Source organism: Arachis ipaensis, chromosome B3 (genome assembly GCF_059453495.1).
Source record: "Arachis ipaensis isolate K30076 ecotype BB chromosome B3, ASM5945349v1, whole genome shotgun sequence".
Classification (NCBI taxonomy): Eukaryota; Viridiplantae; Streptophyta; class Magnoliopsida; order Fabales; family Fabaceae; genus Arachis; species Arachis ipaensis.
Window position 1 is genome coordinate 13,118,039 of NC_142438.1, and position 13,497 is coordinate 13,131,535.

Consider the following 13,497-nt stretch of genomic DNA (forward strand, 5'->3'; position numbering starts at 1 on the left):
AGCCCAATTCCTTACCGACTTCATAGCAGAGTATGCAGGAGATCAAGAGGATAAACCAACTACATGGGAACTCTATGTAGACGGATCCTCAAACAAGATAGGAAGCGGTGCAGGCATAATATTAGTGGACGAAAGGGGAACCCAAATAGAGGTTTCCCTCAAATTTGAATTCCCAGCTTCAAATAATCAGGCAGAATATGAAGCCCTGATTGCCGGGTTGAAGCTAGCAGAAGAAGTTGGTGCTACAAAAGTGATGATATATAGCGACTCCCAAGTAGTGACCTCCTAGATAAGTGGAGAGTATCAGGCAAAAGACCCAAACATGAAGAGGTACTTGGAAAAAACTCTGGAGCATCTTGGGCGCTTTGCGGAAACCGAGGTCAAACATATAACTCGGGATCTAAATAGCAGAGTAGACGCCCTATCCAAGTTAGCAAGTACCAAGCCAGGAGGGAATAACAGAAGCCTGATCCAGAAAACTCTCCAAGAACCCTCTGTGGTAAAAATGGAGGAAACGCAAATGGTCCTTGAGGTAACCAGACTAAACCTCGGATGGATGAACCCCTTGGTCGAATACATGAAATTCGACATCCTCCCCAAAGAGAAAAAAGAGGCTAAGAAAATCCGGAGGGAAGCACAACATTACACTCTGGTGAAAAATATTCTCTATAGAAGAGGAATATCAACACCATTGTTAAAGTGCGTACCGACCTCGAGAACCACCGAGGTATTAGAGGAGGTCCACAGCGGAATCTGCGGAAATCATCTCGGAGCCAGGTCGCTTGCCAGGAAAGTAATTCGGGCTGGATTCTATTGGCCGACCTTGCAGAAAGATGCCACAGAATTTGTGAAAAAATGTCAACCATGCCAAATGCATGCAAACTTCCACGTGGCTCCCCCCGAGGAGCTCATCAGTATAACTTCTCCATGGCCCTTCGCAAAGTGGGGAATGCATTTGTTAGGTCCCTTTCCCCAAGCGCCAGGACAAGTTAAATATTTGATCGTGGGAATAGACTACTTCACAAAATGGATAGAAGCAGAACCACTGGCTACCATCACAGCCCAAAAAAGTCGGAGGTTCCTCTACAAAAATATCATCACAAGGTATGGGATCCCTTATTCCATCACTACAGATAATAGAACCCAATTCACCGACTCCACCTTCAGAAGCCTGGTGGCCAGTATGAAAATCAAACACCAGTTCACCTCGGTAGAACACCCACAAGCCAATGGACAAGCCGAGGCAGCCAACAAAGTCATACTGGCAGGGCTAAAGAAAAGACTACAAGAAGCAAAGGGAGCCTGGACAGAAGAACTCCCGCAAGTGTTGTGGGCTTATCGGACAACACCACAATCTGCCACTGGAGAAACGCCCTTCCGACTTGTCTATGGGGTAGAAGCTATGATACCAGTAGAAATCAGCGAGCAAAGCCCAAGGGTGATTCTCCATGATGAAATCGGAAACATACAGGGGCACAAAGAGGAGCTAGAATTGCTCCTCGAAGTCCGAGAACAAGCCCAGATAAGAGAAGCAGCGCTGAAGCAAAGGATGGCTACCAGATACAACAAGAAAGTCATTCAAAGAAGTTTTGCACTAAGCGATCTGGTCTTAATCAGAAACGACATAGGAGTCAACAAATCGGGGGAAGGAAAACTCGCTGCCAACTAGAAAGGACCCTACAAAGTCAGCGAGGTCTTAGGAAAAGGTTATTATAAGGTGACCGACCTAAGCGGCGCCGAGTTACCAAGATCGTGGCATGCTTGTAATATAAAAAGGTACTATAGCTAAGAGCGAACTCTACTCCCTGATGTACTCTTTTCCCAACTTCACGATTTTTTCCCAAACGTTAGAGGGTTTTTTCTGAAGAAGGATTTTTAATGAGGCATCATAGTAGAGGCTAAGGGGGAAAAAATTATTAAAAACCCTTAGTAGCAGTAAAATACCTTCCCAAAATTAATAAAGATCTTTTACAATATCTCTTATAAATTCCTTCTCGTTTATTTTTTCTTCTTCCTACGAAACGCGCCGACTTAAGCTCGACAAAACGTGAAAATCCCATGAACCGACCTAGATGGTCGTCAAGATAAAACGACGAGGTACAAGTCGGTGTAAAGAGGTTATAAAAGTCGATCGTGAAAAACTCGGAGACATTCAAACCGAGTAGAAAAGAAAATGCATCACAAAAATAACCTAAGTCATAGAACTCAATAAGACAAAGTTGAGTATAAGGAATAGCAAAAGAGATCGAAAAACCTATTAAAGCGTAAGTACTGTCCTAAAGTCCTTAGAGACGAAAGGGACAGACAGCCAGGAAAAAGGTTTTCAAAACTGAAAAGATCGAAAAGGGGTTTTTCAGAAACTGAAGTCAGAAAAGCGTACACGCAAAAGGTAACTAAGACCCTTATCCAAAAAAGGGTATTCTTCGAAACTCAAAACCCTTATCCAAAAAAGGGTACTTATAAATATTTTGTTTACGGCCTTAATAGGCCAGAAGAAATTGTTCAATCACCACCAACACAAACAAAGAAAGAGTTTAAAAAAGGGGGGACCCACAGGCCAGGCCCCCATATAGCCAATAAAGTTATTTTTTCGGAAGAGGAGTAGACGGATCACCACCAGAGCCAGGAAGAGTAGTTGGAGCAACGTCAGGACCAGGGAGAGAGGCATCCATAGGAGATGGAGAGGAAGTCGGAGGAACCTTTGAAGAGCTCGGAGCATCCTTTGAGCGAGGAGGGGACTCAATAATCCTCTGCCCCCGAGTCTTCAAGTCTGACTCGGAAACAACTTGGGGGGCAGGAGGAGACACTATAGCACCATCAATGACGACCTTATCAGGATCTAAAGGAGAGAGATCCAAGCCAGGAGCAATAACTCCGACTTGCTCCTTAAAAATCCTCCAAGCCTCCTCAGATCCCTCGGCAATAGAGTCCTCCAACTCGACATAGGTAGTCCGAGCATTCAGCAGATCTTTTTTCACACCCACAAGGTCCTCAAAAAGGCTTGAATAGCTCTCCTGCGCCTTCAGCCTTAAACCGACTTCCATGTTGCACTGGGCCTGCAACTTGCTCTCCCTCTCCTGGAGACCCTTCCTCTCCTCCTCTAGTTTGGCGACCTCCTCCTTCAACTTCTTCTCATGTTCTTGATATAAAAGAAGTCTCTCCTCCAACTCTTTAGCCCTCGAGGACGAACCAAGAGAGCTAAGAGGAGTCTTCTCGAAAATATCAAGAAACTTGGTGTACACCGCCGCCGCCCTGATACTCTCCTGAGCCAGAATAGTGAGGTGGTTCCGGACAGAAACATCATCCAAGCCTATACGGGCATGAGGATAGATGTACTTCCAGATAAATTCAGGGGCATCCATCTTGGCTTCACCCTCGAAAGAAGAACTAGGCTCTAAAGCCTTGCGCTTCTTCCTTTCAGGCTCAGGGGAGGATCGGAGGGGAGGAGACGGCTGAGAAGGAGCAGGAGAAGAGATAACAATAGGTTCAGAAGGAGTCCCCAAATTTCGAGGAGGAGGAGGGGGAGAGATAACTGCCCTGGCACCACCAGTTCTAGCCCGGGACCTCGCCCTGGCTTCCTGGACCCTTTGGTAAGACTCATTCGAATTCCTCCTCGCCATCTCTGTAAAAGCAAGTAGTAGCCAAAAGGTTAGACAAGTCGGAAAAAGATAGTCAGACAAGTTGGAAATCCAATAAAACAAATAAAAGCTACCTAATTGTGTCTGAACAAAGGTCGGGGACCCTTGGAGAAATTTTTTAGTATCCAGATATGGGGCCCTCCCCCATACTTCTCGGAGGAACCCCACAATGGCAGCCTCCACCTCATCCAGGTCATCCAGACCATATTTCTCACAGGGGGAGGCCTCCAACCAATACAGAGGGAAGCGAGGGGAAGAAGTCTCATCCAGGAAAAAGGGGTGGTGACCTTCTACAGCTTGCACTTTGAAAAAATAATTTTTGAAGTCATGGAAAGATTCATCAAAAAGGGTGAAGACCCTCCGACCTTGTATAGCCCGGAAGGACACCCATTGTTGCTTATTATTTTGCCCACTGAAGGGCTTAGTCATATGAAAAAGAAAAAAGAAAATCCTCAAGGAAGTCGGAAAGTCCAAAGCATGGCTGACAAATTGATAAATTTTCAGAAAACCCCAGGAATTGGGATGAAGCTGAGTAGGTGCAACACGGCAGTGGCGTAAAACATCCATCTCAAAGTCAGAAAAAGGAAGGAAAACGCCCAGGCGGGTAAGCATGCTCTCATACATAAAAAAGAAATGAGGGGCTGCCTCCGAAGCCCTCCCAAAACAGACCCGGTCTTCTGGACCCGGGGCAAGTAGTTCATACTTCGGCTCATCCTCATCAGAGGTGCAGAGCCGGTGGCGAGTGCGAAGATCAGTAAGAAAATCAGTGTCAACCAAAGGTTCCTCCTCCAAGACCGTAACATCGACCCACTGAGCAAGACTTTCAACAAAAGACATTTTCTTTCTTTTAAAAAGGGTTTTGGTAAAACCTACAAAGGAAAAAGAAAAGAAAATAAAAAACATGGTCTCTAAGGGGGAAGTACGGAATCAAACAGAAACCTACGAATCAACCTATCCATCCGAAAAATAAAAGCATGCAAACCGAAAGCATGTTGCAAAAGGAGAAGAAGAAAAATCTAACCTTTATCTGAAAAAGGTTGGAGGAGATGAAAGCCTTCAAACGCAAGAGTGCAGCACGAACAGGTGAAGAGGAAATTTGAAAAATCGCAGAAACGAAACAATGAAAGAGAGGGAAAGTATTTATAAACACGTTAGGGGCATAATGGTAAAAACGGGGAAGTCATTAATGGGTGCACCGTTACCAAGGTAATCAATACCTACGCGAACCTCTAACAGACGCGACGTTTGATTAGACGTAACTGTGAAAAATCAAAAGTCACAAAAGTCACGTCGGTTCCAAACAAATACGTCGGTTCCCTCCCAAGTCGGCTACGTCCCCGAGTAGAATACTCGAACCCAAACTCTTAAAAGAAATTGGGCTCGAGTAGGGGCACTGTTCATACCCTGACCCAACGATAAGGCCCAGGTACAAATAAAAGGCCCAATCCGAAGGGTTGAGCCTCACCTAGCACCGACCTCTTCTCTACGAAGTCGGTTCTTACCACGACTTACCCTAAAGAAGTCGGGGACGAGGATTAGCTGGCAGATAAACACTTATTCAAATGAGTAACTGCCCCTAAAATCTCTCTACCCACTTCCAGGTACCATATCTCAACTTCCCCTAGATAAAAGGGACGGTTATCCACCTAAAAAGGTGGCACTACTCCAACGGTGGTTATTGGCTCACCCCTATAAATACACTGACACCTCTCAGGTATCTCTAAGTTCCAATACTCTCTAGACCTGCTTACGCCCTTGCTGACTTAGGCATCGGAGTGTCTTTGCAGGTACCACCCCCATTCACTAGTATTCACAAGTCGGAAGGAGGCCCTGAAGACACCAATCCGCCCGAAAGCTTCCCTCCACAGACGATTGGGCCAACCCAGCGAGTCCAGCCCAATAATCTCCGGTTACCCATCGTAACAATTTGTATTCTAATATGTATTTTATACTGATAATTTTAGTGGTTGATTTTAGTATATATATAGCATAATTCATTCAAGTTTTACAAAAAAAAATATATTCATACAATGTGTGTGAGTGTGTAATGCATGGATAATATTTAGAAGTAAAAACTATTTAATCCACTTGAAAAAAAAAAGTTGATATGCTTTTAAGACCAAAAAAAAAATTGATCTACTTTTCCATGTTGAAAATAATTTTCACTGGCAGATTTTAAAATGAAAAAAAATAAATAAATAAACTTCTCACCCAAAAAATAAATAAAAAATATCTAATATTTACTCATAAGATTAAAAAATAAAGAAGTAGATTCTACTTCATTCTATTTCTACTTTTAAATAAGTCCGAACAAAATTTTGAAAACACGAAAAAATTCACCAATAAAAAGAAACTTCTCATATTTCTCCGACATATTTATAGTGAATTAAAATTGATATTTAATTTTTTAAAAAATATTATTTATATATTAAAATTAGTCATTATGTATTTATATATACATATATTATTTAACTTATTTTTAATATATATTTTATATTTTAATATGTATTTTAAATTTATTTGAATACATTTTTAACAAAAAATATTTTAAGTGATTTTTTTAAGATTTAAAAAAAATAATTTTATTTTTAGATATTTTATGTAAAAGTGTTTTTTTATTTAACAATTATATTTGAGTATGACAACAAAAAAATATTTGTTTACTTATAATGTTAAAGATATCTTTTTTTTAAAATATAAAAAATCTTTAAAAAAATATAAATTATAGTTTTATTTTATTTTTACTATTAAAATTTTGTTAAATATACTAAAAAATAAAAAATATTTTCTTATATATTAGTGATACTTGAATAAATTCTTCGTATTACTAGTTGATTTTGTTGATTAATTTTAGTATAAACCTAAAATTTGTTGGATTATTTTTTTAAATAAATAATTTGATTATTTTAATTACCAAAATAAATAATTTATAGCTTATTTATTAATTTATATTATATTTATTTATCTCGTTTACTGTATACATTTATAAATAATTAAATATAATTTTTAAAAATAATAAAAAATATTAATAATTTAAATTGGATCAAATTCTTAAAAATAAAACGTTTCAAATAATAGAAAAGATAGACGTCTTTAAATAATAGAAAAGATAAACCGTCCATTTTAAATAATAGAAAAGATAAACTGTCCATTTTAAATATAATTTTTGGACGGTCCACTATTAATTTAACTATCCACTATTAACACATTGCTTCTTCTATTCACTGACCTCTATCTACTGACAATTTTTTACTAGAATTTACACTAAATCAATTCAAATAATACTTCAAATTTTTTAATTTTTGATGTACTCTCTTGAGTATTAATATATATAATTTAAATTTAAAATTTAATATTTAAGAGAATACATAAAAAATTTAAAAATTTTGTCAGTTAAAAATTATATCTCAATTAATATATATAATTTAAATTTAAAATTAATACTAAAGAGAGTACCTACAAAATTTAATTCACTCATAAATAAATCAAGTTCCATTTTTTGACTTCATAGCCTTTGAGAAAGATGGAGCAAAAGGTAAAGCATCGCTTCAACTGCGCCAGAAAATAACTATAACTCAATTTCAAAGTAGGAAGTATGCTACTTCTAGCACTTTAACTCCCATATCTGATTATTGGATATTCTTTTCCATTCCTCTGCATCATCTTTAGAACGTAGAAAATTCTCCAATACTTTTACAGCTAGAGGGAGGCCATTGTATTTTTTCAATATTTTCTGGCCAATCTCTGCTAATACAGAACTCTCATCTGAGTTCCCACACTTGAAAGTATGAGTTGAGAATAACTTCCAAGCATCATCACGCCATAGAAGCAATAGAGAATGAGTTAAATCAGCACGAATCGCCATTGTAACGGTTTGACTGTGTGGTGACAATAATTCTACTTCTCCAGCTTCATAATATAAAAGTCATTTGAAAAATGTCCAATCAAAAAAGTTTTTATTCCAAAACCCATCTAAAACAAGTAGAAATTTTTGTCCCGAAAATCTCTTTTTGAGTTTGATTTGGAGTACATTCAAGTCTATGATATTTGAATGTGACAAAGTCAAGGAATAAAAAACTTTTTCGGTTATTTCAGACACATCATATGTCTCCGAAATAGAGGCCCATGATCTTAACTGAAAATGGTTCCTCACCTTTGTGTCACTGTATAAAACCTGAGCAAGAGTGGTCTTTCCTACCCCTCCCATCCCAACAATTGCAGCCACAGATACTCCTCCTCTATTCGATTCTCTCCAACCTTGTAAACGAGATATATGTATTTTTTAAAAAAAATAAAAATAATAAAAAATATTAATAATATTAATAATCCAAATTTTTGTCATGTAATTAATACATAAAAAAATTGGTAGAAAAAATTAAAATTGATATTTTTGATTAATTTTAGTCTATTTTAAATGATAAAAGTTAACACGTTTATTTAGAAATCATTAAATTGTCCACTATTAATATGATTATCTCGTTTTTAACTACCTAATATTTAAAAATTTAAAATATAATTTAAATACACCTAATTTATTTAATGACCCAATTAATTCATGTCACTACTCTATTGGTATATAATATGAAATTTTTTTTTATTTAAATTATGTTTTAAATTTTGATGTATTCTTATGCAATAAATAAAATTTATATGTACTCCCATAAAAAAAATAAAAGGAGTGAGTGAATATGAATAATAAAGAGCTGCATGAATGATGAATTGAAAACATTGTCGCAAAGTGCTAACCATTTAAGCTTCAATAATATGACCTTTTTTTTTTTTTCAAAATTTCAACAAAACATCCAATTGAAGTAGAAGCAATCAAGACATTAATGACATCAGAAATTCAAAAAAGTTCTACAAAATATCCCCATAAAGTAAAGGCATCCCACCAAATAATATAATTATTTTTTACAGAATAAACAATTTCAAAAGCATAAGCTAATAATCAATCATACAACCCTAGTCGTTCTATTGCACATTACCTTATTATTCCACAAATTTCAGTATACAAAGAGTCGAGAATAAGTCCAACATAAAGTTAATGTTTCTAAAACTTTCCTAAATAAAAATATGTTGTCCACTATTAATAATAGGTAATTACAAATATATTTTTAGTACATTATTAATAATGAGCAATTACAAATATATTTTTAACTATATATTATTAATATATTTGTTTCTTCTATATTTACATACTTTTTTTATTGTACGGGAGTACATATAAATTTTATTTATTACATGAGAGTACATAAAAATTTTGAAATATAATTTAAGTAAAAAAAATTTTATATTATATACCAATAGAGTAGTGATATATGAATTAACTGGATCATTAAATAAATCACGTGTATTTAAATTATATTTTAAATTTTTAAACAGTAACCGTATTAATAGTGGAAAGTTTAATGATTCTTAAGTAAACGTATTAATCTCTATCATTTAAAATGAATTAAAATTGATCAAACATATTAATTTTAATCTCTTTTACTCATTTTTTTATGTACTAATTGCATGCCAAAAGTTTGGATTATTGATATTATTAATATTTTTTATTATTTTTAAATTTTTTTAAAAAAAAATACATATATCTTATTTACAGTGTAAACGAGATAAACACATGTCGCATACATCTGTCTTATCTCGTTTACCCTTATATACATACAAAATTCTCTAGTTTACAATATAAACAAGATAAGAGAAATCTTTTGGTAAATATTTTTTAAATTATTTATTTTAATAATTATTATATTTATTTAATTTATAAAAATAAAAAATCCTGTTTGCTTACATGTAATATTTTATGCTACTGGATCGGAAAAGATTTTTGAATAAATACTCATTTCTAATTATAAATAATTTAGATGTCCACAATTAATTGTAATAATTTAAATAAATTTTATATCCATCCATGTTTAGTTTTATTAGACATTTATGACCAATTATCAATATTAAAGAGACTAATTGCATCTATTTAAATTAACGATTGGTTAAAAATGTCTAATAAAATTAAATATTAATAGATATAAAATTTATTTAAATTATTCGTGGTCAATTTTATTAATGTTTAAGTTATTCATAATTTAAAATAGATATTTATTCTTCAATCAAAGATCAAAATTATAATAGTTAAAAAGTATAAATAATAATAATAATAATAATAATAATAATAATAATTAGAAAGATTTTGTTAATAAATTTTTTAACGTTTATATTAGCTTTTGTTAACATGGTTAACGCTCAAATGATATAATTTTTCCATACTCAATTTTGCTAAATATAATAAAAAATAAAAAGTATTTTTTTATAATTTAGTGATACTTAAATAAATTTTTCGTGTTATTAGTTGATTTTGACGATTAATTTTAGTATAAATCTAAAATTTGTTAGCACTTAAGTAAATATATAAAAGAAAGAAAAAAAAGGAGAAAAAATATAAGTTGGCACGTGTTAAAAGTGTGAGATAAAGAAGTAGGTAGATTCGGTCCCTCGATAGTGGTGGTGGATGTCGAACACGTGTTTCATTAGGTGTCATCTTGTCTTTCTCTACGTCTTGCATCTTTCCCAATTTTCGGACCCTTCTCCATTCTCTATTTTCTTTTTTGTTTTCTTTTTTAATTGGCTTGTAAAAGAAGAAGAGCCTTGCAAGCAACGAATAAATAAACCCATTGACTCAACTGAATCTTTCTAATTAAAATACCTCACTGAACTTTCCCAGTTTTTCCGGAAGGAGAAGAAGATTCTCATGCTACCTTCTTCATTAAATTAAAAGGTACAACTACTACTACTGCTACTAATTTATTGTTTTTCGTTTTCAATTTTCCACTATTTAAAGCTTTTAATAGCAGCTGAGATAGTCTCTTTCACTGGAATTATAATTAAGTTTAATTAAATATGTATGCTGTTAAAGTTGAAATCTTTATATGATGATCACAAAAGTTTTTGTTGAATTTCTACTGAGTTCACTTGCTATGGCTTGTTAGTGCAGATTTGAGATTTTGGGTATGGAAATTCTCTGTTATGGTTCCACACCATGCTGCCAAGTGGTGCAGACAAAGTGGAAATTGGTTGAAAAGAACTTCAATTCACGCCAATCATGGTTTCCAAGCTTTGTAAATCATGGAATTTCTTGTTCCAACACCGTACCCAGAAGTGATTCCATGAGATTTCATGATAGGTCACTAAGTGTTCCAGAAGAGTCCAGAAGATTGAAGAGTTTCAGGGTTTATAGTGGAACTTCTGATGGCTATGTGATTGGTAGTGAAGATGAAATTGCAGGGATTGATGAACATGCTGCTTCTAAGATTCTAGTTCCAGGGTTACCAGATGGTTCAAATGGTGAATTTGGTGCTCCTATAAGTAGTTGTTTCTGGCAATGGAAACCTAAACTTAATGTACACTATGAGAAAGCTGGTTGTGAAAACATTGGTTCACCTAATGTTCTTTTTCTTCCTGGTTTTGGTGTTGGTTCTTTCCATTATGAGAAACAGCTTAAGGATTTGGGGCGTGATAATAAAGTGTGGGCATTGGATTTTCTAGGCCAAGGAATGTCCCTTGCTTTTGAAGATCCTGCCCCTAAGATTAAGGAAGGTGAAAGGGATATGGATAGGGATAGTACTTCTTCATGGGGTTTTGGAGAAGAAGCTGAACCTTGGGCAACTAAGCTTGTTTACTCTGCTGATTTGTGGCAAGATCAAGTTAGATACTTCATTGAAGAGGTAAATGACATTGTCTTAGATTGGTTGCAACTACTAACTTTGAAAAATTTATTGATTTTTAGTGGAATGACTGTGTTTTTGGTTTTCGGCAGGTGATCCGGGAGCCTGTTTATATTGTGGGGAACTCACTAGGAGGATATGTTGCATTGTATTTCGCAGCACGAAACCCTCATTTGGTGAAGGGTGTCACATTGCTTAATGCAACACCTTTTTGGGGGTTTCTTCCTAATCCAATCAAGAATCCACGGATAGCGAAATTGTTTCCATGGGCAGGAACATTTCCTCTACCTTCTAGTATAAGGAGGTTCACAGAATTGGTGTAAGTTTCATTCAATGTTATTCATTTGTCTCTTTGAAAAGGCATGTTTCTTATAAAACGTTCTGTTTTGACCTTTAGGTGGGAGAAAATTAGTGACCCTGCAAGCATTGCTCAGGTGCTTAATCAGGTTTATGCAGATCATTCGACAAATGTAGATAATGTGTTTTCGCGCATAATTGAAACCACAAGGCACCCTGCTGCCGCAGCATCGTTTGCTTCAATCATGTTTGCTCCTCAGGCTGAAATATCTTTTGCTGAAGCTTTATCTAGGTAGCAGAATACTAAAACAATTATAGCATTAAGAATTTGAATACTGCTGTGGCATTTATGATTTATGGTTCAAACCTTGAGGATTTTGAGTGTTGTTTGCAATGTAGATGTAGAGAAAACGATGTGCCGATATGCCTGATGTATGGGAAAGAAGATCCATGGGTGAAGCCAATATGGGGAGTGCAAGTGAAGAAACAAGTGCCTGAAGCTCCATACTATCAGATCAGCCCCGCCGGTCACTGCCCTCATGATGAAGTCCCTGAGGTATGCAACTAGCATCCCTTCCTCATTTTCTAGTTCCATGTGACTGTTATGGCAAATGCTTAAAAGTGCATCCCCAAGGGTGTAATGTAAACCGTCTAACCTAATAATTAGATTCCGTGGCTTGAATCCGTAGCTTTGAGGCCACACAGAGACAACCCAACCCTTCTCCAACGCTCCCCTTCATGGCAAATGCTTAACATACACAAATAGATTAAAATAAAAGAGAGGTTAAGAGAGTAAAAAGCATTGCTAGAATTTTGTTTTCACAAAAATGTCTCATGTTTATTGACACTTTCAACATGAATTCAGTCAGTTACACCAATGATGGATCCATGTTTGAATAGTTGGGGTCTTGGGGACATGTAAATGTACCTACAATATTGCCCTATTATATTGTTAAGTTGACCCCTACACCAACCTATGAGTAGTGAGGCATCTCGACTCGCTTTTTGCGCGGCTCGGTGTCTTACCCAATAAAAAGTTTGATTATTCGACTTTGAGTTAGTGTTATACCACTTGAGTTCATTCTGAAATTCTCGTCCAAGATTATTATTGTAGCATTGGTCATTCAGATCATATCATTGTGTGCAGGTGATAAATTTCTTACTAAGGGGTTGGATCAGACACCTTGAGTCCAGTGGCTCTCTCTCATTGCCACTGCTTGATGAGCTAGACAGCAAGAAACATACTAATGCCATTGCTAGGGAGTTGGAATACATCAGAGAAGGTTCAAAAAAATCAGTGATGGTAAGATATTTTGGGTCCACAGTTTCCTTGTGGGACAGGCTAATATCTTACATCAATTCAGGCTCCAAGTTAAGGAATTTGGCAGCCAAGTCACAACAATGATGTATGATCAATTATGCCCTCTTGAGAAGATAAGGAAAAAATTGTATATTTTGTGTATAAAGAAAATGAAACAAGTGCAATTGACTTATTGTAGAATCAGTTTGCTATGGTATGGCATAGCACACTATAGTGATTAGAGTGATTTAGTCGAAAATGGTTTACGTGTTCATACATAATCGTAGAACTATGAAGCAACAACAATGCACACGACATTAATTTGCTAGTAATTAGTATATGGTTTAAAACATTAAAAATGGAATCCTTTATTGGAGAACGTTTATCAATTTATTTTCAACAAATAAAAGAATAAAATATTATTTTGGCTTCAAAAATTTAATGTTCGATAAAAGGATCTTCTAATATAAGAAATTATTTTAATTTGATAAACTGACTCAAAAAATAATTTCAATTTGATAAAATTATTTAAAAATATTTTAAG

General features: G+C 35.2%; 1 protein-coding gene across 2 annotated transcripts; it reads left to right on the top strand.

Annotated features, from left to right (window-relative positions):
• The first annotated feature begins 10,132 nt into the window (after nt 1-10,132).
• Nucleotides 10,133-13,212, top strand: PPH (pheophytinase). 2 transcript variants are annotated; one of them, XM_016332501.3, is made up of 6 exons: nt 10,133-10,410; nt 10,627-11,356; nt 11,449-11,675; nt 11,754-11,945; nt 12,053-12,209; nt 12,801-13,212. In XM_016332501.3, exons 2-6 carry the CDS (start codon nt 10,643-10,645, stop codon nt 13,056-13,058), a joined length of 1,548 nt encoding a protein of 515 aa, XP_016187987.1. In that variant the 5' UTR covers nt 10,133-10,410; nt 10,627-10,642; the 3' UTR covers nt 13,059-13,212. The 2 variants fall into 2 exon arrangements, with proteins under 2 accessions (XP_016187987.1, XP_016187988.1); XM_016332502.3 differs by having other exon boundaries at nt 10,149-10,410; nt 10,622-11,356.
• Nucleotides 13,213-13,497: the final 285 nt, after the last annotated feature.